This window comes from Chlorocebus sabaeus, chromosome 6 (assembly GCF_047675955.1).
Source record: "Chlorocebus sabaeus isolate Y175 chromosome 6, mChlSab1.0.hap1, whole genome shotgun sequence".
Classification (NCBI taxonomy): domain Eukaryota; kingdom Metazoa; phylum Chordata; class Mammalia; order Primates; family Cercopithecidae; genus Chlorocebus; species Chlorocebus sabaeus.
In genome coordinates, this window is record NC_132909.1 from 56727347 (window position 1) to 56755076 (window position 27730).

Below are 27730 nucleotides of genomic sequence, written 5' to 3' on the forward strand. Positions count from 1 at the left end.
CCTGAGTGGGGCCTCATCTACCTAAGGACTCGCTTGCATAAAGCTTCACCTGCCTGGGGACTCACCTGCCTGGGGACTCAGCTGCCTGGGACGGTCACATATTGCAGCCTCACCTGCCTGGGGATTCACCTACCTAGGTCCTCACTTTCCTGGGACCTCACCTGCTGGAGTCTTTGGTGGCCAGGCATGTCACTTACCTGGGATTTCACATGCTGGCTTCCAGGAGCGTCCCCTGCAGAAGCCTGGCCTGCTGGGGACCTCACCTCCTGGGGACTTTGCCTACTGGGGACCTCGGCTGTTGGGGACTTTACCTGCTGGGACTTGCTCCCAGAGACCTTGCCACACTGAATCTCACCTGCTAGGAGTCTTGCCTCCTGGGGACCTCACCCTGGAGGGCACTGGGCCCTGGGAACTGGCGCCCTTGGGGCCCCACCCATGAGTGATGGTTCTGGCTGATTTGTTTGTGATGTTGTTAGCTGCCTGTGAGGGCTGCAGAGGGACAATGACGGTACCGTTTCCAGATGTAATATTGCAAAGAAAACCGATGATGAGGCCGGGCGTGGTGGCTCATGCCTGTACTCCCAGCACTTTGGGAAGCCAAGGCAGGTGGATCACATGAGGTCAGGAGTTTGAGACCAGCCTCGCTAACACGGTGAAACCCCATCTCTGCTAAACATACAAAAAATTAGCTGGCCGTGGTGGCAGGTGCCTGTAATTCCAGGTACTTGGGAGGCTGAGGCAGGAGACTTGTTTGAACCCAGGAGGTGGAGGTTGCTGTGAGCCCAGATCACGCCATTGCACTCCAGCCTGGGTGACAAGAACAAGACTCCATCTCAAAAAAAAAAAAAAGAAAGAAAGAAAGGAAGAAAGCTGATGATGCGTTCTCCTCATTCTAGGATAGTGGTTCTCTCCCCAGGGTGATTCTGCCCCCAGGACATTCAGCAAGGTCTGGAGATACTTTTGGCCATCGAAGTGAGGAAGGGGGATGAGGTCACCTAGCAGGCAGAGGCCGGGTTACTCCGAACCGCCTACGATGCACAGGATGCTCCCACAACACAACCACAACCAATCTGGTTCCAAGTGTCCAGAGATAGAAAATCCCTGTTCTAGACCTTTCTATGGCCTTGGCGGTAGGTGTCGGAGCTCTGTGAGGTACATCTCCAGCTGCTTCCTGGGGGTGGAGTCTGACAGAGTGGGGTGAGGAAGGACCAGTGTGGGTGGGGAGTGGGGCCCAAGTTGCCCGGGGGTCAAAGTAGGGCCTGGCTGGGACAAGGGGACCTTCCCTGCCCAGACACAGTGCCAGGTGGGGCCAGATAAGTCAGCTGAGTTATTAGGGACAGGACGGAGAAGAGCAGAGGTTCCCTGAGAAAGAAGGCGGTGGGCGTGTGGGTGACCTTCAGCATGGAAACGCCCATGGCTGGGGCGACACTCAGCGTGACTGCCACCATATGGCTGCTAGGAACGCATCACTGTGGGTGTGGCTGCAGGTGTGACTGTGTTTATGTCATGCAGACTACGTATAACAGGGGTGTGTATTCGTGTGGTGATTGTTCCAAGCGTGAGACCGACCATGAATGCCCTGGGAGTGTTTTTTATTTTTATTCATTTATTGTTTTAGAGACAGGTTGGAGTGCAGTGTCATGATCATGGTTCACTGCAGCCTTGAACTCCTGGGCTCAAGTGATCCTCCCACTTCAGCTTCCCAAGTAGCTGGGACTACAAGCATGCACCACTACGCCCAGCTCTTTTTTTTTTTGGAGAGATGGGGTCTCACTATGTTGTCCAGTGGTTTCTCGCTATGTCTTGAACTCCTGGCTTCAAGTGATCGTCCCGCCTCAGCCTCCCAAAGGGCTGAGATTACAGGCGTGAGCCACCGTGTCTTGCCCTTGAGTGTGCCTTTGCATCCGGGACAGTTCAGGGGCCCCTCTCTGAGTGTGCAGGGCTGTGTCTATGTGGGTCTTTCGCTATGTGGGTCTTTCGCTATGTGGCTGCTGCAGGGCTGTGCATGTGTGTACGTGTGTCAGCAGATGTGATGGAATGGATTGTGAGTGACTGGGGCTATGTGTGCACCCTGAGTGTGTGTCTGTGACCATAGGTGTGATGCTGTGTGCTTTTGTGAATGAGAAGTGACTTTGAGAGTGTTCCTCTCAGGCTGGGCGCAGTGGCTCATGGCTGTAATCCCAGCACTTTGGGAGGCTGAGGTGGGAGAATCACCTGAGGTCAGGAGTTCAAGACCAGCCTGGCCAACATGGTGAAACCGAGTCCCTACTAAAAATAAAAAAAAATAAAAAAATAAAAAAAATTAGCTGGGCTGGGCACAGTGGCTCAGGCTTGTAATCCCAGCACTTTGGGAGGCCAAGGCAGGAGGATCACAAGGTCAGGAGATTGAGGCCATCCTGGCCAACATGGTGAAACCCATCTCTACTAAAAATACAAAAATTAGCTGGGCATGGTAGTGCGTGCCTGTAATCCCAGCTACTTGGGAAGTTGAGGCAGGAGAATCGCTTGAACCAGAGAGTCAGAGGTTGCAGTGAGCCGAGATCGCGCCACTGCACTCCAGCCTGGGCTACAGAGTGAGATTCCTCTCAAACAAAACAAACAAACAAACAAATTAGCTGGGTGTGATGGCCGGTGCCTGCAATCCCAGCTACTCAGGTGGCTGAGGCACAAGAATTGCTTGAACCCGGGAGGCAGAGGTTGCAGGGAGCTGTGATCGCACTACTGCACTCCAGCCTGGGCAACAGAATGAGACTGTCTCGAGAAAAAAAAAAAGAGGGAGTGTCCCTTCCTGAGTGTACAGTTCTGAGTGTGGAAGGTGACTGTGTAGGATCATGGGTCCTGCCTGCTGACCCCTTGTGGGTGGTGGTCTCTGTGTCTCGTGAGTGTGCTTGTGTGTGTGAGACCCTCATCCAGTGTGCCAATGGGCTGATGACAACCGTGGCCCCAGGGAATTGCAGGGGCTTCTCCGTTTATTTATGCTCCAATTCCCTGGGGGGCTGGGCCTGGTGCCTTGTGGCTGGGACACTGGATCTGGGTGACAGACAGGAAGGCTGAGGTCCGGGAGGCCCCGGAGGGTGGACAACACTCACATACACATGCACACAGTGGCATGTGTGAGCTTCCGGGGCGGCAGACCCCTGAGGGTCAGCTTTCTCACTGTGCGTCCTGGGCTGAACAACACTCCTCTCTCTGAGGCCAGGCCATCTAGGATGGGGAAACTGAGGCTCAGAGTCAGCGTCACTTGGGCTTCCGCAGCGTCTGGAAACTCCGGCCTCTCTGCGGAGGCCAGGCTGAGTCGGCCCAAATGGTGGAGGAATCCACCACCTCAAACCTCAGAGTCAAAAGACTGCGGGGGTGGGCGGGGACCCCAGCCAGCGGCAGCCCTGAAACTGCTTCCCAAGCAGACCACCCACGGGCTTGGGCCTGGCCGCCAAGCCCTGTTCTCAGGGCCCCCTGGAAGTCCTGCTGATTAGCCGCCTTGAGTGTCTCTAGCTGTAGCTGTGGCTCCCCGGGAGCCTGGGGCCAGGGATGTTTCTGTATGTCTGGGTGATTCTCCCTGGGGGCAGTTTCTGATCTGTGCCCTCCAGCTTTGCCGGGTGGGCGGCGGGGAGGTGAGGTGCGGGCTGAACCTGGGAAGGGACACTGTGGTTAGAGGGTGGTCCTAAGGGCGGACATGTGGGAAGGAGTGGAGGGGGCCCAGCTAAGGGGAAGGGTTGTAACCTTGGGAACCCCCAGTCTGAGGGGCAGGAGGGGAGGAGTCTCGCCTCGCCGGTGCCTGCCCTGGGCTCGCAATGCCCGCCCCTTCCCCGCCCCTCAGACCGACCGTGGGACCCGCCGACCCCTCCCGCGCTCTGGCAACCCAACACCCCAGGCCTGCCAAGCATCAAGGTGACACCGTGGGCAAATCTAAACACCGAGCCGGGCTTTTTCCATCCTCCGCAGGGGCTTGTCGTAAATCCCCCCTCGAGGCCCGGCCAGGGCTTTTATGGGCCGAGGACCCAGGTCTCTGGGGACCCAGCTCTACCCCAGCAGGCGCCGGCTTCGGGCTGGATGCGGCTGGCGCCCGCCCCAGGCCTCTCCCCGCCGGGAGGTGGGCAGCGTGCGGGTATTTTTAGTAGCTGGAAGGAAGGAGATAGTGGCTTTCAGCTCACCCTGGTGGGGGAAGACCGGCCCGAGCAGGCCGTCGGGTAAGGGAGGTCTGGGTCCACCTGGACCTCAGTCTCCTCACCCAGAGTGGCTCCCCCTTCCCCCTCCCTAGAAGCCCACATAGCGGGAGAAGTGCGGACGGGGAGACTCTGGGGAACTGATTCCACCTGGACCTCAGGCTCCTCACCCCCAGTGTAGCTCCCTTTCCCCCTCTCCAGAAGTCCACACAGCAGAGAGGTGCAGTCGGGGACAAGCTGGGGAAACTGGGTCCACCTAGACCTCAGACTCTTCATCCCAGAAGCCCACACTGCGGAAGGGAACAAGCTGGGGAAGGGAGGTGCGGCAGGGAACAAGCTGGGGAAACTGGGTCCACCTAGACCTCGGTCTCTTCATCCGGAGCATAGCTCCCCTTCCCCCTCCCCAGAAACCCACACAGGAAAGAAGTACGGACCGGGACACGCTCGCGACGGGCAGAGGGACCCGTAGGGAGGCAGGAAAGACGGTCCCTGCCAACATAGCCCCATTCACCCCATTTTTCCTTTTTGTCTGCCATAAACTGGAGCCACTTTGCATCTACCCTTCCCCCAAAGCAAACGGCATCCTCCCACCACCCTGCAGCTGGGCCCCCCACTGGTCCCCGCTTTCTCGGCAGAGACAGCAACGCGAGCCACCCGCGAGCCCCTAGCCAAGGGTGAATCACCAGCCAGTTCGAGTTCCCACACTTTATCTCAGTACAGTTATCGCGAGAGTCCCGGGGCCGCGCCGGCGTGCTCCACGCACGCGCAGTCTGTCGCGGGGCCGGCCGGTGGTGCCGTCGGGGCGGGGAGAATGGCCGCCGCGCCGGCCGGGTGAGGTAGGGTCACACGCAGGCGCACTCGCGCGCCGACAGCTCGTGCACTGTGTGGTAGCGGCTGTGCGCGTCCAAGAAGGACACCTCGTCCTCGTAGGCCGTCGGGCGGCAGCAGGGCTGCGCGCGCACCCGCTCCCGCCGCAGGCGCCGCCGCTGGCGCAGGCGTCGCAGCCCGAGGTCGTAGACGCGCGCGGCGGCCTCGCAGGCGCCTGCGCAGTAGCGGAACAGCACCGTCTCGTCGGACGCGTAGCCCAGGCCCAGCTCGCTCACGCGCACCTCCAGCTCGCGCAGCCCGCACGGCCGCGCCCCAGAGCGCGCACGCGCGCGCCGCCGCCGGGGCCCCGCCCGACGGCGCGGACCTGGGGGTCGCCCAGCCCAGGGCGTCAGCTCGCGCAGCTCCACCGCATCCGGGGCGCCCTGCAGCAGTGCACGGTCTGCGAGGGGAGGAAGAGAAAGGAGGCGGGTCAGTGGGTGCAAGGGATGGGAGGGAGCCCCCTATCCTCGCTGTACCCCTGCAAACGAAGACCCTTGCTGGGACGCCAGACCTGAACGGCTTCTCGTCTCACTCCCAGATCCCAAATTTTCACGCCCTCTTGCTGAGCTGCTCATGCACCCTCTCTGGGCGGCACTGGAGGGCACGTACATACACCCCTACGCTGGTCCAGCACCCCTTTCTGAACCCTGAGCCTATATTGGCTGCCTAGAACCTGGTTATCCTTTCTGGGCTGCTTTCCAGCCCATCTCACCTTGAGCTAAGCTGACCAGGGTCTCTAACTCACCTCCTCTGGGCCCCTCTCTCACCCCATTGTTGCTCCACTCTCCTCATCCTCCATCGCAAATCTATATGGACCCCGCCCTTATGCTGGGCTGCCCCAGGACACTGGTGCACCCTCTCTGGGCAGCACGGGGGGGCTGCTTCCCATGCCCCATCCATCTTTAGTGAGGCTGTCATAAGTCTCTATCTCTAGAGCCCCTTCTTCAGGCCCTGACGTTTGCTCTGAGTTCCCGGGTTTTTCAGACTCCCTCCATCCCCGCTGCCCCACTGTGCAGTGGAGCCTCAGTTTCCCTATCCAAGAAACGAATCCGGGTGGGTTTCTCAGAATGCAGAGGAGCAGCAGGTACTGCAGCCTACTGCATTCGAGGCCTGTGTGGGGCCCCCACTCCATGGAGTGACAGCAGCTACTGTCAGGGCCACCCCCATGTGACAGGTGACAAAACGGACCATCCCAAGGTCACATCATTACCAGGTGGCCGAGAGAGACGGGCTTAAAGGACATTCTTCCTGCCTTCATCGTTCACCCAAGTTTGGCCCAGGTCCAGCCGCCTTCTCCCACACTCGCCAGGAGGTGCCCAAGTCACCGATTCCCAGGGCCTGGCAGCCTAAATTTATTACCCAAGCGCTGGCTCCACCCCCAAACTCTGAAGCCCCAGGAGAGAAGTGCAGACGCTGGAATGACAAGCAGCGCTACTGGCGGACCAGAAGGCAGGGGACTCCCAGCCCCAGAGCAGGTGGCAGTCACGCTTGTGGTTAGGAGAGGAAATCTTGAGTTTAGTCCCCACCTGCCCCCAGGGCTGGTGCACCTGGCTGTCAAAAGAATGAGCCTCTGGGTGGCCCTGGGGAAGGAGGGGCTGTCTGTCTCCTGGGGTTTGGTAGGGGAGGAGATGTCTGTTCCCACAGGGGGTCTCAGAAACAAGACAAACCCAGCCTCAGAGCCTGACTCTGCCACTTTTGCCACTTGCAACCTCAGGCCTCAGTTGCCCTGTCTGTTCCATGAAGCTTGCATGATCTCTGTCTTGGCTGGGGCTGAGAGGGTGGGAAGTCGGTGCGGGGGGGTGGCCGATGACTGAGCAACCTAGTCTGTGTTCTTAAAGCCATGGAGCAGGACTGGAGTGGCCAGGACTGTGCTGGGGGGTTAGTTAGGGGCATGCCCAACCCTAGAGGGGTGCATCGAAGCAGACATTTGTGGGCTTGCCAGATACAATACAGATGCCCGGCTAAATCTGAATTCCATATCAACAATGAATAATCATTTTTTTTTTTTTTTAATGACACGGAATCTCGCTCTGTCGCCCAGGCTGGAGTGCAGTAGCGCGATCTCGGCTCACTGCAAGCTCCGCCTCCCGGGTTCACGCCATTCTCCTGCCTCAGCCTCCTGAATAGCTGGGACTACAGGCGCCCGCCACCGCGCCTGGCTAATGTTTTTGTAGTTTTAGTAGAGACGGGGTTTCACCGTGTTAGCCAGGATGGTCTTGATCTCCTGACCTCGTGATCCGCCCACCTCGGCCTCCCAAAGTGCTGGGATTACAGGCGTGAGCCACCGCGCCCGGCAACAATGAATAATCTTTTAGGATGTCTGTCCCTGCCTCTCTGCAACGGGGCTGGCTGCTTGCACGGGGGGCTAGAACACAAAGTCCCCAGCCTGAAATTCCACCATGGAGCCTAGAACATGGGGACTTGGGGACTCAGTGGCTGCTCCCTTTTTGCCGTAGGGCAGGCAGGCACCCGTCCATGGGCCCTGACCCTCCCCGGTGCCTGAAATTCCTCCATTCCTGCTTTGCCCCCCTCAAGTCCTGGAGCACTGGCTTTTGGAGCCCCACCCGGGTCTCTGTCCCAACGTCCTAGGAAGGACTTCGTGCCACTTGCAGAGAGGGAAGTGGTGGGAGGACAGAAGTGGAGCTCGTGCCGGAGGCCACCCTTGTGCATTGTAAGGACAAGAAAAGAGGATTGTGTGGGCTGGCAGGGGCGGGCGCAGACGTGCACACGGGCGTACTCATGGCCCACACCCAAAGGCACTGCACACGCACCCTGCCGGCGTCTGCGTCTCAGATGCCCACACAGGCGCACGCATGGACATGTGCGTGGGCACAGGGGTCAGGGCCCAGGCACCACCCTCACCCCACAGCACTTGCAGTGGGGCAGGCATTAGGGATTGGTGGGGAGTTGGGCGAGGGTCTTGCCCTCAGGGTGGGCATTTCTGTGTCCCTATAGCAGTGCTTTTGCCTGTATCTGTGCCCCCAGCCCTGTCTCTCCTCTCAGTCTCTCCACCCCCCCTCACCCCTCCAAATCTCTGCATCTCTTCTGGTTTTCAGCTCCCGCTCCATCTCCCGCCTCCCCTTGGTCCCTGTCCCCTGGGGCAGATCACTGGGACCTCAGATCCAGCCTCTCTCTCCTCCCACCACCCCCCCCCCCGCCTGCGCCGCGGGGGCCAACCGGGCGAGTGCCCAGGTCTAATCTCCATCTGGCCCCCACAAGACCTCAGGGCAGAGCCTAATTCCTTGTGACAGCTAAGCCGAAAGACCCCAGTTCCCAGAAGTCACCCTAGTTCCACCAGGCCATTGGGGGAATTTGCAACCTCCCTCCATCCCATCGTTTTTTAGAAAATGTATTTATTATTATAATGTTTTGAGACAGAGTCGTGCTCTGTTGCTCAGGCTGGAGTGTAGTGGTGCAGTCATAGCTCGCTGCAGCCTTGAACTCGTGGGCTCAAGTGATCCTCCCACCTCAGCCTCCCAAGTAGCTGGAACTACAGGCATGCGCCACCACACCTGGCTAATTTCTAAAGTTTTTTGTAGAGATGGAGGTCTCACTACATTGCCGGGGCTGGTCATGAACTCCTGGGCTCAAGAGAGCCTCCTGTCTTGGCCTCCCAAAGTGCTGGGATTATAGGCAGGAGCCACCATACCTTGCCCTGAATAATCTTTTAGGATGTCTGTCCCTGCCTCCCTGCAACGGGGCTTGCTGGCCCCATCCTTTTTTTTTTTTTTTTGAGACGGAGTCTCACTCCGTCATCGGGCTGGAGTGCAGTGGCGCGATCTCGGCTCACTGCAACCTCCGCTTCCAGGGTTCAAGCAGTTCTCCTGCCTCAGCCTGCTGAGTAGCTGGGATTACAGGCATGTACCACCACACCCAGCTAATTTTTGTATTTTTAGTAGAGATGGGGTTTCACCATGTTGGTCAGGCTGGTCTTGAACTCCTGACCTCAGGTGATCCGCCCGCCTCACAGTGCTGGGATTACAGGTGTGAGCCACCGCGCCTGGCCAGCTGGCACTATCTTTTAAAAACTTATGACCCCTGCCACCTCCCACTTCACTGCCTGAAATTCTACCCCTTACGTTGGGGGTATCTGACCCCACACAGAGGAGGAGCTTACACTGGGCCAGGCGGGCAATCCGGGTGTCCAGGGTTCGAGGCAGGCGGCGCAGCGGGACCAGCGCGGGTCCGAGGCGGTGGCTGAGAAGCAGGCCTTCTCGACACATCCAGATGGACAGCACGGAGCTGCAGAGCACTGAGGCCAAGGCCGCCGCCTTCCAGCGCTGCATCCTCAGCCTGCGGGCACGGGATGGTCCGCCGCACGCCCCCTGTCTGTCCCTCCAGCAACGAACAGGCGCAGGGCGCTGGGCCAGGACTCAGTGTGGGGCCTCTGACTTTGAACAACGCCTGCCAAATGGTTGATAATCACCTGGGAATGGTCCTTCAAGGAACCATTGAACAAGGAAGGGGTTGGGCTCCGTGCCAGGAGTCACAGGGAACCGCCCCCATCTGGGGGTCCCGGAGTGCCTTCCTGAGGAGCCGATGACAGGGTCCAGACTTGAACAAAGGTAGGAGTTGACCAGGCAGAGAAGAATGACATCACAGGCAGGGGACACAGCCAGTGCAAAGGCCCCGAGTCCGGACTGAGCGTGGCGTATCCCAGGAACAGCGAGGAGGCCGGAGAGACTGCAGCTGAGGAGCCAGGGGGAAGAGTGAAAGGAGGACAGGTCATTCCCGGCAGGTGGCACTGTAGGACAAGGGCGCGGGGAGGGTGGTGGTTAGGATCGTCTGGAGGCAGGAATCCGGGGCTGACACTGTTCCCTACACGCTGGTGTCCTCCATTGACTCTGCCCCTCTCTGAGCCTGTTTCCCATCCAGATGGATAAGCAGGCCCAGAAGTAGTTAGCAATGGACCAGAGCTGCCCCGGACATTGAGTCCCAGCTCCGGGCTTTTGCACAGACAGGTCTTTCCCTGGAGAACACTTCTTCCCTCCCTCCCCACTCCCACTCCCCTTTCTTTTTCATTTTCTCTTTTTCTTTTGGAGATGGAGTCTCGATCTGTTGCCCAGGCTGGAGTGCAGTGGTGTGATCTCACTGCAACCTCTGCCTCCCGGGTTCAAGTGATTCTCCCACCTTAGCCTCCCCAGTAGCTGGGATTACAGGCGCCCGCCACCACACCTGGCTATTTTCGTATTTTTAATAGAGACGGGTTTCACCCTGTTAGCTATGCTGGTCTCAAGCTCCTGACCTCAAGTAATCTGCCCACCTTGGCCTCCCAAAGTGCTGGGATTACAGGTGTGAGCTACCACACCCAACTTCGTCTCTTTCTTTCTTTCCCTTCCTCCCTCCCTCTTTTCCTTTCCTTTCCTTTCCTTTCCTTTCCTTCCTACCTTCCTTCCTTCCTTCCTTCCTTCCTTCCTTCCTTCCTTCCTTCCTTCCTCCCTCCCTCCCTCCCTCCCTCCCTTCCTTCCTTTCATTTCTCTCTCTCTCTCTTTTTCTCTCTCTATTTTTTTTTTTTTTAGACAGCGTCTTGCTCTGTCACCCAGGCTGGAATGCAGTGGTGTGATCACAGCTTACTGCAGCCTCCACCTCCTAGGCTCAAGTGATCCTTCCACCTCAGCCTCCCTAGTAGCTAGGACTGACTACAGGCGTGAGCCACCATGCCTGGCTAACTTTTAATTTTTTTTTAAATTTTTTTTTTTTTGGTTTAATAGAGAGGGGTGTCTCACAATGTTGCCCAGCCTGGTCTTAAACTCCTGGGCTCAAGTGATCCTCCCACTTTGGCCTCCCAAAGAGCTGGGATTACAGGTATGAGCCACTGTACCTAGCTCCCACTCCCCTTGCAATCTCAGCTTGAAGGGCGCCTCCTCCAGGAAGCCTTCTATGACTGCCTACCCTATTCACTTCAACCTCTGGCTGGTGCAGGGGCGCTAGTGGGCCCCCAGCAATGCCCTGAGCTTTCCCCATTCGGGCACTGGGTGCTGTGAGTGCCTGGTGGCATCCTTCTCACTGCATGTAGTCAGCATTTAATAACTCACATGTACACACCCACCACACCCGATGCTGTCTGGGCTCCTCCCCAGCGTCCCACGGCCCCCAGCCCGAGTTTACATTCCCCCTTCCGGCTGCCTAGTGTGGGGTGGCAAGGAGCCTGGCAGCCAGCCAGGTGTAAACATTTACACCGAGTGCTGAAAGCCGGGTTGGATGTGGGTCAGCGCCTCCGGGCCTGGGTTCGGCTCGTGATCCCCAGGTGCCCCACCACCATGCATGCACCTTGTACCTCCAGCTTTGCGCGCTGCCCTGCACCGCGCGGAGATTTATTTGCGTGGGATTCGCATTTCATTTGCATGAACTGCGCCCCGTGTCCTGATGCGCAGAAACTCGAACTGCCCTTTCTCTACCCCGCTCACCCCCATGGATGGGGACCGCAGGAGCTACACACACCAGACCTTAAGTAACAAGACACATTTATTAAGCACCAGCTGTGTAACAGGCCCGGTGCTGAGCCCATGAGAGAGGCATTACTATCTCCATTTTACAGCTAGGCAAACCGAGGCACAAAATGGGTAGGGGCTTGTCCAAGGGCTAGAAAAGGACACGGGATTCAAATGCAGGTTCTTTGACATAGCACACACCATATGGGCTGGGCTTGGGAGCAGATGCTGTAGTCACCCCGAGAAATTGCCTCGCTACTATTGCTGGTACTTGAGACTCTTTGGTATTGGTGGTGGTTATTCTTAGTAAGGAATGAGCTCCCCAACATGAGGGCGTCTAAACAAATCCTAGACCAGCCTGGGGATCTATCTGATGAGAGTGAATTTGCAGGGGAAGTTGATTCTCCCCCAGGGCCAGCCCAGCTGGGTCAGTGGCACAGAATAGGCGCTCATAGACATTTGCTGAATGATGAATGAATGAATGAATGAACACAAAGAAGCTAGGCTGGCCGGGTATGGTGGCTCATGCCTGTAGTAATCCCAGCACTTTGGGAGGCTGAGGAGGGCAGATCACCTGAGGTCAGGTGTTCAAGACAAGCCTGGCCAATATGGTGAAACCCCAGCTCTACTACAGATACAAAAATTAGCTGGGTGAGGTGGCCTGTAATCCCAGCTAGTTGGGAGGCTGAGGCAGGAGAATCACTGGAAACCGGGAAGCAGAGGTTGCAGTGAGCTGAGATTACACCACTGCACTCTAGCCTGGGTGAGAGAGTGACACTCCGTCTCAAAAAAAAAAAAAAAAAAAAAAAAAAAAGGCTAGGCACTGGCTGGCCCAGATTCTGAATTGGAGGGTCCGGAGTTTCGTGTCTGAGTGAATAGATGGATGGATGGGTTTATTGGGAGGATGAAAAAGAGACCACAGTTGAAGTCTCTGGGCTTAGTATACAGTTAGTGCATAACAAACAAGGTGACTGTCATGAATGGGCCTAGATTCACTGGGAGTGGGCAGGGGGGCCCTCCCTGAGGAGGTGACGCATGCACTAAGACCCAAGTATAAGAAGTCAGTCATAAGAAAATTTGGGGGCAGGTGTTCCAGGCAGAGGCACTGCCTGTGCAAAGGCCCTGGGGCAGGCCCACACCTGGCGTGTTTAAGGAACAGTGAGGAGGCCTGTGTGTCTGAGCAGAGTGAGCAGGGGAAGAGAGAGAGGAGGGGAGATTGGGAAGGATGGAGCAGCTCGTGCAGGGCCTTGTGTGGGTCATGGGCAGGACATTCCATTCTTGAGGTTTTGTGGAAGCAGATGGCAGCAGCAGCATTTCGTCAAGACGTCAAACCCATCCCCTTCATTCCTTTGTGTGTGTTCTTTTGTTGTTGTTGTTTGAGATGCAGTTTCACTCTGTTGCCCAGGTTGGAGTGCAATGGTGCAATCTCAGCTCACTGCAACCTCCACCTCCTGGGTTCAAGCAATTCTCCTGCCTCAGCCTCCCAAGTAGCTGGGATTACAGGCATGCGCCACCACGCCCGGCTAATTTTTTGTATTTTTAGTAGAGATGGGGTTTCACCATGTTGGTCAGGTTGGTCTCGAACTCCTGACCTCAGGTGATCCACCCGCCTCGGCCTCCCAAAGTGCTGGGATGACAGGCGTGAGACACCACGCCTGGCCAATTTTTAAATTTTTTGTAGAGACGAGGTCTCATGTTGCCCAGGCTGGTCTTGAACTCCTGGGCTCAAGCGAGCCTCCTGCCTTGGCCTCCCAAAGTGCTGGGATTACAGGCACAAGCCACTGCGCCTGGCTGCAAGTCATACCCTTATCCCCACTGTATGAATGGGAAACAGGCCCAGAGCTGGGAAGTGACCTGTCCGAGGTCATAGAGCTGGCATTTGAATGCTGGTGGTAGGAGGGGGGAGACAGGCAGGAAACCTACCCGGGCCCTGGACCTCTCTGGACCCCCTCTACCCTGCTTGTCCACACATTCAAGTCTTAGAGTGGTGTGACTCAGTTTCCCCATTGGACTAGAACAAGCCTTGGGCTGGGGTGGTCTGTTTCTACCAAGGGCCTAGCCCCAGCATGGCCTGGTCACAGGACCCCCCGGAGGCCTTGGAGCTTCAGACTCTCCCCACCTAGAGCTCTGGTGGAGGGCAGGAAATCGGGGGGCCGTCGGCAGAGGGGGCCCAGCAGGCAGGGCTGATTAGCAGCCATGAACAATGGGCCTCTCTGTTCTCGGGGGTCACCTAACTGGTTTGTCTCTGGCACGGACGCGACCAGGTGGGGGTGATGTGGGTGTGGCGGAGGGCACAGGGAGGGGGCTGGGTGTGCACAATGCGTGTGCCTGTGTCCCAGAGGCCCTCGCCTGGGGAGGCATCTGTACCTGTGCATCTGCACAGAGACACACACTTGTAGGTACAGGAGTGCCCACTGTCATTTGCAATCTAGCCCAGGTCATCATCTGCGCCCTGAGACCCCTCCTCCTGGCCACACACATAGGCGTACACAGGTGAACATGCTGCCAGCACCCACAGCTGCCAGAGCCCAGGAGTTTGAGACCAGCCTGGGCAACATAGCGAGATCCCCCATCTCACACAGCACACCTGCAGGCTTACACTTGTGTGCCCACTCACACTCATTCACACCCAGCCATCTCACTCATTCACACTCAGCCTTCTCACTCATTCACAGCCAGTCTTCTCACTCATTCACACCCAGCCATCTCACTCATTCACACCCAGTCTTCTCACTCATTCACACCCAGTCATCTCACTCGTTCACACCCAACCACCTCGTTCACACACAGCCATCTCACTCATTCACACCCAGCCATCACTCATTCACACCCAGTCTTCTCATTCACACCCAGCCATCTCACTTGTTCACACCCAACCATCTCATTCACACCCAGCCATCTCACTCATTCACACCCAACCATCTCATTCACACCTAGCCATCTCACTCATTCACACCCAGTCTTCTCACTCACTCATTCACACCCAGCCATCTCACTTGTTCACACCCAACCATCTCATTCACACCCAGCCATCTCACTCATTCACATCCAACCATCTCATTCACACCCAGCCATCACTCATTCACACCCAGTCTTCTCACTCATTCACACCCAACCATCTCATTCACATCCAGCCATCTCACTTATTCACATCCAGTCTTCTCATTCACACCCAGCCATCTCACTCATTCACACCCAGTCTTCTCATTCACATCCAACCATCTCATTCACACCCAGCCATCACTCATTCACACCCAGTCTTCTCACTCATTCACACCCAACCATCTCATTCACATCCAGCCATCTCACTCATTCACACCCAGTCTTCTCACTCATTCACACCCAACCATCTCATTCACACCCAGTCTTCTCACTCATTCACACCCAGTCATCTCACTCATTCACACCCAGCCTTCTCACTCATTCACACCCAGTCTTCTCACTCATTCACATCCAACCATCTCATTCACACCCAGCCATCACTCATTCACACCCAGTCTTCTCACTCATTCTCACCCAACCATCTCATTCACACCCAGTCTTCTCACTCATTCACACCCAGCCATCTCACTCATTCACACCCAGCCTTCTCACTCATTCACACCCAGTCTCCTCACTCATTCACACCCAGCCATCACTCATTCACACCCAGTCTTCTCACTCACACCCAACCATCTCATTCACACTCAGCCATGTCACTCATTCACACCCAGTCTTCTCACTCATTCACACCCAGACATCTCACTCATTCACACCAAGCCATCTCATGTCCTCACACTCAGGTTCTTTCATACTCATGCACATGCACTCCCACACACACACACTGCCCATGCACACATAATCACACTCACGTGCTCAAGTATTCTCACTCGAGCACACTTGCACGTTCAGATGCTCCCATATTTGGCTGGGTGCAGTCGCTCACACCTGTAATCCCAGCACTTTGGGAGGCTGAGGTGGGTGGATCACCTGAGGTCAGGAGTTCGAGATCAGCCTGGCCAACATGATGAAACGCTGTCTCTACTAAAAATACAAAAATGAACCGGGCATGGTGGTGGGCGCCTGTAATCTCAGCTACTCGGGAGGCTGATGCACGAGAATCACCTGAACCTGGGAGGTGGAGGTTGCAGTGAGCCAAGATCTCACGACTGCACTCCAGCTTGGGCGACACAGCGAGGCTCCATCTCGAAAAGGAAAAAAAATTAGCGCTGAGCATGGCGGTGCACGCCTGTAATCCCAGCTACTCGGGAGGCTGAGGCAGGAGAATCACTTGAACCCAGGAGGCAGAGGCTGCGGTAAGCTGAGATCACGCCACTACACTCCAGCCTGGGTGACAGAGTGAGACTCCGTCTCGAAATGAAACAAAACAAAACACTTCCACATTCACTGTTTTCACACTTCCACACTCAAACAGGGTTACACACACATCCCAGGGTGTTTTTACACTCATGCACACACACTTGGATTTTTCCACACGCATTCAAACACAGTCACACATTTGACCACGATGACACTCACACCCTTGCCTGCCTGCCTTCTTTTTCTTTCTTTCTTTCTTCTTTCTCTCTCTTTCTCCCTCCCTCCCTTCCTCTCTCTCTCTCCCTTCCTTCCTTTTTTCTCTCTCCCTCCCTCCCTTCCTTCCTTTCTCTTTCTCTCCCTCCGTCCGTCCCTTCCTTCCCTCCTTCTCTTTTTCTTTCTTTCTTTCTCTTTCTCTTTCTCCCTCTCTCTCTTTCCCTCCCTTCCCTCCTTTCTTTCTTTCCCTTCCTTCCTTCCTTTCTCTCTCTGTCTTTCCCTCCCTCCCTCCTTCCCTCCCTCCCTCCCTCCTTCCCTCCGTCCCTCCTTCCCTCTCTCTTTCTTTGACAGAACCTTACTCTGTTGCCCAGGCTGGAGTGCAGTGGTGCAACCTCGGCTCACTGCAACCTCTGAGTCCTGGGCTCAAGTGATCCTCCTGCCTCAGCCTCCCAAGTAGCTGGGACCACAGGTGTGCACCACCATGCCTGGCTATATTTGTGTGTGTGTGTGTGTGTGTATTGTTTTTTTGTTTGTTTGTTTTTGTTTTTTGTAGAAACGGGGTTTCACTGTGTTGCTCAGGCAGGTCTCGAACTCTTGGCCTCAAGCAATCCTCCCGCTTCAGCCTCCCAAAGCACTGGGATTACAGGTGTGATCCACTGTACCCAGCCAGTATTTTCATACTTACACCCAAACATGATCCCATGTACACTCAGATGTTTCCAGGCTCACATATTCTAACACAATCACACCCACACACCAGAACACCGCCACATGAATGCCCTAGTGTGTTCTCACACTCACACTTGAATACATCACGCTCACGCGCTAGGGCGTTTTCACAGTCACACTCAAACATGACCCACTCACACACTTGGATGCTTCCACCTTCATTCAAAACACTATCACTGGCCGGGCAAGGTGGCTCATGCCTTTGATCCCAGCGCTTTGGGAGGCCAAGGCAGGAGGATGGCTTGAGGCCAGGAGTTTGAGACCAACCTGGACAATATAGGGAGACCCTGTCTCAGAAAAGAAAAGAAAAGAAAAGACAAGGCCGGACATGGTGGCTCACGCCTGTAATCCCAGCACTTTGGGAGGCTGAGGCAGGCAGATCATTTGAGGTCAGGAGCTTGAGACCAGCCTGACCAACATGGTGAAAACCCCATCTCAACTAAAAATACAAAAAAAAAAAAAAATTAGCCGGGCATGGTGGCAGATGCCTGTCATCCCAGCTACTCAGGAGGCTGAAGCAGGAGAATCACTTGAACCTGGGAGGCGGAGGTTGCAGTGAGCTGAGATTGCACCACTGTACTCCAGCCTGGGCGACACAGTGAGACTCCGTTGCAAAAAGAAAAAAATAAAAGAAGATGAGAAGAGAAAAGACAAAGAGTCAAGGTCATGAAGGACAAGGACAGATGGAAAAGGAGTCTCAAATTGGAGGGGCCAAAGGAAAGGGGATCGCTAAATGTCATCTGGGATCTTGGATGGACCCTGGGACAGGGAGAGGACGTTAGCAGAAATATTGGTGAAACAGCCAGGCTCAGTGGCTCACGCCTATAATCCCAGCACTTTGGGAGACTGAGGCGGGGAATTCGCCTCAGCCCAGTTCGAGACCAGCCTGGACAATATAGTAAGACCCCGTCTCTACAGAAATAGAAAACAATAAATTTTTAAAAGACACCATCGGCCAGGCACAGCAGCTCACGCCTGTAATCCCAGCACTTTGGGAGGCTGAGGCAGGCGGATCACTGGAGGTCAGAAATTCGAGACCAGCCTGGTCAATATGGTAAAACCCCGTCTCTACTAAAACTGCAAAAATCAGCCGGATATGGTAGTGCACGCCTGTAATCCCAGCTATTAGGGAGAGTAAGTGAGGCAGGAGAATTGCTTGAACCCAAGGAGTGGAGGTTGCAGTGAGCCAAGATCATGCCACTGCACTCCAGCCTGGGCGACAGACCAAGACTTCGTCTCAAAAAAGAAAAAAATCACACTCATACACTTGGGTGCTTTCACACTTGTGCTGAAACGTTATATCCACGTGCTGGTGTTTGCACACTCACTTGAACAATCCCACAGTCTCACACTAGGGTGTTTTCACACTCACACTCAAGTATGATCCCACTCACACACACTGAGGTTTTCCCCACTCACACGTGGTATGCTGGTCTCACAGAGACACACACTTGTAGGTACAAGAGCATCCATTGTCATTTGTGCTCTGGCCAAGGTCCCCAAGACCCCTCCTCCTGGCCACACACTCACACACGCAGGGGTGCACAGGTGAACACGCCACCAACGCCCACAGCTGCAAACATTCCAGGGGGCACACAGTGGGCGGAGAGTGAGAGGAGGGGAAGCAGAAGGGGCCGGGGGACTCAGGAGGGAATGGCCCCGCCTTGACCACTGCCCACGTCCACCCCGTGGGGATCTCGCGTGCTGTCAACACTGCCTGTGCAGGGCCTGGCCAGAGGTCCCTTCCCAGTCCTGGAGAAAAGGTAGAGATCCTGAAGAACCTGCATTGCCTGGAGGGAGAGAAGCCTCCTTCCTTCCTCGGTGGAGGGGGCGGTCCGTGGCAGTGTGAGCTGCAGCAAGAAGGACCTAGGACAGACCTCCATTTCTAGCTGCAGGCCACACAATCCCCAGAGCTGGGGAAGGAAGGGGAAAGAAGGGAAATGGACTCAGAGAGAAGCAATGAGCAGCTCAATGTCGCACAGCTACACAGGCCCTTCTAATCAATCCAAGCAACAGACAGCCGGCCCAAGGGTGTGTGTTTCTGGCACCTTCCTTGGTGATGCCAGGAAATGCTGCTCATTATCTTTATGCACAGCCAACGCCCTGGCACCCCCACCCCCCTTCCCACCGAACTTCCCAGGGGACACCTGCCGGGCACACCCAGTCCCAGGGATAAAAGCCTCTGTCCTACAGAACTCCCGGTCTCAAAGAGTGACACCTGAGAGAGGAAGAAGCGGAGGACCTCTCTCCGTGTAGGCATCTCTTCTAATCTTGGGGAGGCCTGGAATTGAGGTCTATCTTAATTTGGCAAACTCCTACTCTACCGTGAAAGCCCTAGCTCCTACAGCCCCTCCACCAGAAACCCTTCCCTGCTACCCATCTCGGCCACCCCAAGCCATGGGTCCCTTCCTGTTGCCTAGCCCTGTGAGCATGGTGTCTGTGCCCATGACTGTCTTTGCTGGATGGGAGTTTCTAGAGGGACATCTTGGGCTAAGTGTTCGCAGGGCACGGGGCTGACTTCAGTTTACAGAGGCGTGAGCTCGCTGCAGGTCCCAAGTCTGCACAATTTTGCCTGTGGGGGTGCTGCCCTGCGCACACTTCTCCTTCCTCTCCACCTCACTCCTGGTCCTCCTGTCACTCCGTTTCTCCATTTTTTTTTTTTTTTTTTTTTTTTTTTTTTTTTTTTTTTGAGACAGAGTCTGGCTCTGTTGCCCAGACTGGAGTGCCATGGTGCTATCTCAGTTCACTGCAACCTCTGCTTCCCGGGTTCAAGCCATTCTCCTGCCTCAGCCTCCCAAGTAGCTAGGACTACAGGTGCCTGTCACCACGCCTGGCTAATTTTTGTATTCTTTCTTTTGAGATGGAGTCTCACTCTCTCACACAGGTTGGAGTTCAGTAGCGCGATCTCGGTTCACTGCAACCTCTGGCTCCCGGGTTCAAGCGATTCTCCTGTCTCAGCCTCGCGAGTAGCTGGGACTACAGGTGTGTGCCACCGTGCCTGGCTAACTTTTATACTTCACCATGGTGGCCAGGCTGGTCTCAAACTCCTCACCTCAGGTGATCCGCCCACCTCAGCCTCCCAGAAGTACTGGAATTATAGGTGTGAACCATTGTGCCCAGCCCCCATCTGTTTTTTTTAGAATAAAAAAAAGGTTTTTTTTTTAATAGAGACGAAGTCTCGCCATGTTGCCCAGGCTGGTCTCAAACTCCCGGTCTCAAGCGATCCTCCCATCTTTGCCTCCCAAAGTGCTGTGATTACAGGTGTGAGCCACCATGCCTGGCCTCCCATCTTCAATAGGGCATGAAGGGTGCCACCCAGCACTGCGGGAAGGCCAGGGAGGACCTGGAAGAGCTTGACCAAGTGGCTCCTGGGCTCTTGCCACTGCCCATGGGCAGAGGATGCCAGGCTGTGAAGCCAGCATATGCCAGTGAGGAAGTGCCTGTGTGTGTGAACGCCGCGGCATACATGTGCTTGTGCGCCTGTGCCTCTGTTTTCCCCAAGTGCTGACAGCTTGAGGGCTCATAGCTGGGCCTGTTCCTAGGGCAGCCTCCTGGTCTCCTGTTCCTAGATGGCCTCTGAAGTTCCCTGAGGTTCCACTGATGGGGAAATTGAGGCCCCATGAGGGGCAAGACTTGGCCAGGGGTCTGGGCCTCTCGAGGCAAGACTCAGTGACTCTGCAAAACATAAAACAAATACCACAGCCCACAAAAATGTGCCCCCTCCCTCAGAGGGCCCCAGGGCCTGGGCCCACCCCATGGGGGGATGAGGCGGCCAGGACAGCCGCAAGCTGGCGACACACATCTGGGGGCAAACCAGGAACATCTGGTGAGCACAGCTGGTTCCGATGCTGCGTCTGAGGGGCCAGAGGCCAACCTAGGGGGCGGCTTTTTGTGTCGGGTGGTGCCAGGGGAAGAGGTCCAGCCTCTCCTCTTCTTCCCCCAGCACAGAAACTGAGTGCTGCCCAACTGCTAGAACTATCGCTGGCTCCCTGCTACCCTGGACATCAAGTCCCGGCCCATGAGCTTGTCTTGAGGGACTCTGGGTCTGTCTTTGCCAAAGTGAAGCTGAGGGCTGGATGGTCAGGAATAGTGGTTTCTAGGGAGGAGTATGGTGGCTCCTTTGTGATCATACTAGTGGTAAAATAATAATAATAATAACTGGGCCGGATGTGGGGGCTCATGCCTGTAATCCCAGCACTTTGGGAGGCTGAGGCAGGTGGATCACAAGGTCAGGAGATCAAGACCATCCTGGCTAACACGGTGAAACCCCGTCTCTACTAAAAATACAAAAAAATTAGCCGGGCGTGGTGGTGGGCGCCTGTAGTCCCAGCTACTTGGGAGGCTGAGGCAGGAGAATGGCTTGAACCCAAGAGGGGGAGCTTGCAGTGAGCCGAGAGTGTGCCACTGCACTCCAGCCTGGGCAACAGGGCGAGACTCTGTCTCAAAAAGTAAAAAAATAAAAAATAATAACAATAATAATAACTGGGCCGGGTATGGTGGCTCATGCCTGTATTCCCAGCACTTCGGGAGGCCAAGGTTGGCGGATCATTTGAGACCAGGAGTTCGAGACCAGCCTGGCCAACATGGTGATACTCCATCTCTCCTGAAAATACAAAAAAAAAAAAAAAAAAAAAAGAAAAAACTAGCCAGGTGTGGTGGTGCACTCCACCAGTCCCAGCTATTCGGGAAGCTGAGGCAAGAGAATCACTTGATCACGGAGGTTGCAGTGAGCCAAGATTGCTCCAATGCACTCCAGCCTGGGTGACAAGGCGAGACTCTGTCTCTAATAATAATAATGATAATAATTATAATTGAAACTTACATTCATGAACAACACTATTAGTGCCATTCAAAGCACTTTACATGTAGTAACTTGTACCAAGGTATGGACTATTTTATCCCAATTTGGTAGGCAGGAAAACAGAAGTCCAGAGAAGTGAAGTAACTTGCTCAAACAACTTAAGCAGTTGAACTGGGATTTGAACACAGGTGGTCAGCAAACTCCTACTCATTCCTCAAAGACTCACTTCCAACACTCCTCCCTGCACATTCTTTTTTCTTTTATTATCCAATCAATGGCTGCATAACCTCTATTTTTTTTTTTTTTTTTCAAGATAAAAGTCTCACTTTGGAGTGCAGTGGCACGATCTCGGCTCACTGCAACCTCCACCTCTGAGGTTCAAGCGATTCTCCTGCCTCAGCCTCTCAAGTAGCTGGGACTACAGGCGTGCACCACCAGGCCCAGCTAATTTTTTTGTACTTTTAGTAGAGATGGGGTTTCAACATGTTGGCCAGGCTGGTCTTGAACTCCTGACCTCAAGTGACCCTCCTGCCTCAGCCTCCCAAAGTGCTGGGATTACAGGTGTGAGCCGCCACACCCCACCGATAACCTATATATTATTTTTCTTTTTTTGTTTGTTTGTTTTTTGAGATGGAGTCTCGCTCTATTGCCAGGCTGGAGTGCAGTGGAGCGATCTCAGCTCAGTGCAACCTGCGCCTCCTGGGTTCAAGCGATTCTCCTGTCTCAGCCTCCCACGTAGCTGGGATTACAGGCACGCACCATCATGTCCAGCTAATTTTTGTGTTTTTAGTAGAGACGGGGTTTCACCATGTTGGCCAGGACGATCTCGATCTGCTGACCTCATGATCCGCCCACCTTGGCCTCCCAAAGTGCTGGGATTACAGGAGTGAGCCACCGCGCCCGGCCATAACCTCCATATTCGTAACCACGTGCTTTCTGACCTGTCTGACAACAACAATAACACCACCAATAATAGTAACACCCAGCAGTGTTGGCTATTCCATTTATTTAAAGGCAGACACTGTGATGACTGTCTTTCCCTACATTTAATTCTCCCACATTCCCTGAAAAACATGCTATTATTACTAGCCCTGTTTTCCACGTGGGGAAACTGAGGTGCAGAGAAGTAGCTTGTTCAAGGGCACACAGCAAGCAAGTGGCTGAGGCCGGTCGTGGTGGCTCACGCCTATAATCACAGCATTTTGGGAGGCCAAGGCGGGAGGACGGCTTGAGGCCAGGAGTTCAACACAAGCCTGGGCAACATAGCGAGACCCTGTCTTTACAAAAGAAAAAAAAAATGTTTTTAATTAAAAGTATTAAGTGTCTGAGCTGGGATTGGAACCTGGATCCAACTCCAAACTTGTTCTCTCCCAGAGTCCACAACTACCGCCTGGGAACCTCCTGGCCTGTGTTAACAAGAGGAGAGGTGAGAGAGGGGCTTAGGCCCTGCTGTTGGAGAGAACAGTGGCGCTGAGACCCAGGGAGGTATGAGATTTTCTTAAAGACACACAGGAGGGCAGACCCAGCAAGTAAAAGGCCCCAATGGCAGAAAGTCCTGAGTGCCAGGCTGGCTTCTGCCTCCAGCACACGAATTAACCTGACAAACACTTATTGAACGCCTACTGTGTGCCAGGGCCTGGCTGGGGACCAGGGACTCGGTGGTAACCAAGGCTACCCTGGGCCCCTCCCCAAAAAACTCACCATCCAGTCAAGGAGGCAGATAATAAATATGAAATAAACAAGGTAATTAGATGTCAATAGCATGAAAACAACAACAACAAGAAACCAGGACAGGGCTGGGCGCAGAGTGCCTCATGCCTGGAATCCCAGCACTTTGGGAGGCTGAGGCGGGAGGATCGCTTGAGCCCAGGATTTTGAGAACAGCCTGGGCAACACAGTGAGATCCCCGTCTCTACAAAAAACAAATTTAAAATTAGCTGGGCTTGGTGGCATGCACCTGTAGTCCCAGCTACTCGGGAAGCTGACGCAAGAGGATCACTTGAGTCCAGGAGGTAGAGGTTGCAATGAGCTATGATTGCGCCACTATAGTCTGGGCGACAGAGCAACACCCTGTCTTGGGAAAAAAAAAAAAAAAAAAAAAACTTAGGATGAAGCCATAATGACTAGAGGCTGCTTCTAGACTGGGGAGTCAAGGAGGGCTTCTCAGAGGAGGAAGCATTTGAGCTGACACCTGGATGACAGTAGAGAAGCCAACATTGAAGATCTGGAAAGCGTGTTCCAGGCAGAGAGCTGCATGTATAAAGGCTCGGAGGCAGGACCGTGCCTGTTTGAGACAACCAGTGTGGCTGGAGCTCCAGGAGCCAGGGGACAGCACAGGGAGATGAGGTGGGAAGTAACGAGGGCCCTGTGGCCTACAGGGTCAGTGTCCCGCAGTCCCCCACCGGCGCCTGGAGCTCTCTCTTCCTGCACCCGCCACCCAGCTGCGTCTGGGGAGGGAGGCTGGGGATCGTGTGTGTGCCAGCTTCTTAGGCCCACCGTTTCTGGCCCTGGCCCTCTGTGGTTGGGCTATATAGTTGCCACCTTGACCACACCAGGCTCTTGGGGCTGGCCAGGCTGCCCCAGGGCTGGCCTCGAAGGCATCTGGAGCTGGCAGGAGGGGGGTCCCCGGGGTGGGATGACAGGATCAGCCTAATGAGGCCTGGCATGGCTAAGCAGCTGGCACAGGGCCCAGCAGGTGGCTTGAGCGGCATGGGTCCTCCGGGAGCGGCCAGGACACCACAAGATGCTGGCCATCTGATGGAAAGGGAAACTGAGGCACAGACCCCAGATGAAGGTTAAACCCTAACACTGGGTGAGACTGGGAACCACTCCTCAATTTCCCAGGAAACAGGTCAGCTCAATCATCTTGTCTTTTTTCTTTTGAGACAGGGTGACAGAGTCACCCAGGCTGCAGTGCAGTGGCGCAATCTCAGCTCACAGCAGCCTCGACCTCCTGGGCTCAAGAAATCCTCCCACTCCAGCTTCCCAAGTAGCTGGGGCCAGAGGGGGACGCCACCACACCTGGCTAATTTTTGTATTTTTGGTAGAGATGGGGTCTCGCTATGTTGCCCAGGTTAGTCTGAAACTCCTTGGCTCAAGGGATCCACCTGCCTTGGCCTCCCAAAGTGTTGGGATTACAGGCATGAGCCACTGCACTCAGCCATCATCTTTTCCATCTCCACAAATTCAAATTTTGCCTTGGGTCGTGACACACTGTGCTATTTAAGAACAAACAGTGCCCTCTCTCTGGGCCTCAGTGTCCCCACTTGGGAAGTGGGGGCCACGCTGCAAGCTGGGCCTGCTGTCTGATTTCTTCCAGGGCTCGCCCGAAGCCTGATTTCATTTGGATCTGACAGGGAGACCCCTCCATTGCACCATCATCATCTCTGAGAGACCCTTCCTGCAGACATGCTCCATTCACGTCCACTCCCTATTCAGGCTTCCTTCAAGGCCACTATCAGCCCTGCAAGTGCAAGGCTGGTTTGGGAGCCTCCTGTCATCTCCAACCCCGAGCCCCAGCCACCACCTCCACCTTGAGGCCCCAGAGCCTCTGCCTCACCTTGAAGGACCAGGGAGATGCATCGCTGAGGAAACCCACAGCCCCCCAGCAAAGATAGCCCAGCCCAGTGACTCCAGATACATTAACAGCTTGCACCTCTCCAATCTGTGTATTTAGCCCCTACCTCCAGGGATACAACCTTGAGTACCCCAGCCCAGTTCTTCCTCTGCCAACCTTCTAGAACAGTCTCTCCCACACTCACCAAGGCACCTTGACTATTCCATGACTCCAGATCATTGCATGCACAATTCCCGCCTCCTGGAATGCTTTTTTTTTTTCCCACTTAGAAAACTCCTATTCATCCTTCACAGCCCCACCTCTGAGGCCCCTCCTCCAGGAAGTCTTCTCTGATCCTCCTACCCTGAGGTAGAGCCCTCCATCCCCACTCTGCGCTTCCCCAGCCCTGTGTCCCTGGGTCTAAATCTGGCTCCCTTGAAGGACAGCACCCAACAACTCTGACACCAGTCAACCACGCCGTTGCCACGGACACAGATTTGTCAAAACAATCTTTTGATTGTGCTATGCCCGGCTGCAAACTTTTTGAGTCCCTTCTGCCCGACTCTTAAAAGCTGTATCCTCTGTTCGCTCCCTGAAAGCTGAGGCCTGAAACCCGAGGGGGCCAGTGCTCATGGTGGAATTTCAGAGCAGTACCCAGTTGAAGAGGGGAATGTTTTATTTTCTTCCCTGCACCCCTAGAAGAAGCTTTTTGCAGCTCCCTGGGGGTGGAGTGGCTTCGGAGCTGTGAACCTCGGGAGTCTGAGGATGAAGGGAGGAGGGAGGGGTATCCAAAGGGCCCCAAGGCAAGAAGCTGGGGGTGGGAGAAGCTGGCAGTGTGAGTGGGATTCTGCCCCACACTGACATCCTCTGAGGCTGGTCACACCCCAGCCAGGCTTCCTCAGCCCGGGGCACTCAGAGACAGACAAAGAGGGCCATGGAACAGGGACAAGGATGTAGAGAACAGGGAAAGGGCAGGGGAGACAGGCAGGAGGGAGGAAAGTCAGGGGTCTGGCCTCCTGCAACCCCCTGCCTTAAACTCCTGGTCCCGCTCCGCAGATCTGGACCAATGACCAGCCCTGCAGGTAACCACAGGCCTGTGGGCAGGACGGATGTGTTCTGGGGAGGGGGCAGTGGTGGCATTCACCCTGGGAGAGCCATTTCTCTTTCCAGCACACCCCCCTCCCCACCAATCTGTCTGCAGCCCCCTTGGGCCTAATGACTCCTAATCCACAAACCACCTCCTGGGACAATTCGGGGCTATGCCCCTGCAGGAGACACCTTTTATAAAAAGCAGGAAAGGCAGGCACAGCCTCCCCCCACTTCAAATCCAGGCTTTGCCCTTAAGAGACCCCCCCCCCCAACTCCAAAGGGTTTCACGCCCTCTGGTGGCTGAACGGGCTGCTCCAGGAGACCAGAGGGCCCGGCCCTCACCGGAGGACACCGTGTCCCCGGCGGCGGCGGCGGTGGCGGCGGCGGCGAGCAGGGAACGCACCACTGACAGATGTTTACTTCTGCGCGCAGCTGGGCCGCGACGGCAGCCCCCCGCCCGGGCTCTGAGGGATCCGGAAGCCCCCCAACGGCCCCTTGGAGACCACATGGCTAAAGGGGTGTCTGGGTCTCGCCCTCCTAGAGGCTGAGGAGGGGATTCTGGGGAGGGTACTGTGCCTTTCTCAGATGCACACTTGGAGGTCTTAGGAGGCAGGGTTGCGCCCGTCCCGTCGGACAAGGACACCAAGGCCGGATTCGGGCTTGGAGAGCCGCTTAGGATCTAGCTCCACACGCCCGCCCCTCCCCACGCGCTGACCTGTCGCCCCCTGACCCCTCCCTCATATACCCATTGGCTCTGCTGCAGGAGGGAATCCCCTGGTCTATTCGGAGTCCTCAGCACCCTCCATGCCCCGTCCATGGGACGGGTCGTCCCCGTCGTACCCCGTTACCCCCCACCTGCCCCGCCTGCCCCTTGCTTACCTGCTGTGGGCGCCGGACTACCCGTCAGTGGCGGCCGCGCCGGCCCCAGCCCCTGCCCCTGCCCCTGCCGCCGCGACCGCCATCCGGGCCGCCTGGGCCCGCGGTGCCCGGGGGGGCCCGGGCCGGAGGGGGCGGCCGCGGGCGGGGTGCGGCGCGGGCCGGCCCATGGCCCCCCCCGGGCTCGCTTAGCCGCGGGCTGCGGCCATCCCGGCCCGGCGGGGGCTGGGGCTGGGGGTGGGTGCCCTGGACGGCCGGTGGCTCGGAGGGCGCGGGGCGCGGGGGCGCACGGACGGCACAAGCGGCCTCGGCGCCCAGCGCGGGGCTCCTGGGCGGCGACGCGAGGGACCTGGGCGCTCGGAGCGGCTCCACGGCGCGCTCTCCCGCCGCCTCCGCCGCTCCCGCCGCGGACGGCTCGGCCGGCGCGGGGCCGGGGGCGGGGCCGGGGGCGGGGCTGGGGGCGGTGGCTCGGGTTTCCCCGGCCCTCCCCGCCCTCCCCGTCCCCGCCGGAGGGGGACCGGAGGAGCGCAGGTGGCAGAGGCGCGGGAACCAACCACAGAGCCCCCTTTAGACGGCTTTCTCCCCCGGCCCCGGGGACCCCGACGGCGCCCCTTTGGGAAAGCCGGGACCCCAAGACACCCCCTCCGAAAGTGTCTAAGAGTCGCAGCTGTCCCGACGCCAGTGCCTGTGGCCCTCGGCGCCCCCT

At 56.1% G+C, this 27730-nt stretch overlaps 1 protein-coding gene across 2 annotated transcripts; it reads right to left on the reverse strand.

Annotated features, from left to right (window-relative positions):
* Positions 1-4853: 4853 nt before the first annotated feature.
* Positions 4854-27437, reverse strand: NRTN (neurturin). Of its 2 annotated transcripts, none has more exons than XM_037994328.2 (3): positions 27028-27437; positions 9148-9719; positions 4854-5430 (listed from the first exon to the last, which is right to left on the reverse strand). In XM_037994328.2, the coding sequence occupies exons 2-3, from the start codon at positions 9314-9316 to the stop codon at positions 5006-5008; spliced, it is 594 nt and encodes a 197-aa protein (XP_037850256.2). In that variant the 5' UTR covers positions 9317-9719; positions 27028-27437; the 3' UTR covers positions 4854-5005. The 2 variants fall into 2 exon arrangements, with proteins under 2 accessions (XP_037850256.2, XP_037850257.2); XM_037994329.2 differs by having other exon boundaries at positions 9148-9774; positions 27028-27135.
* Between the last annotated feature and the right edge of the window lie 293 nt (positions 27438-27730).

Coding starts and splice junctions, on each gene's coding strand:
- NRTN (XM_037994328.2), bottom strand. CDS start 9,316: ATGCAGCGCTGGAAGGCGGCGGCCTTGGCCTCAGTGCTCTGCAGCTCC. Junction 5,431..9,147: donor GATTGCCCGCCTGGCCCAGT/GTAAGCTCCTCC, acceptor CTCCCCTCGCAG/ACCGTGCACTGCTGCAGGGC.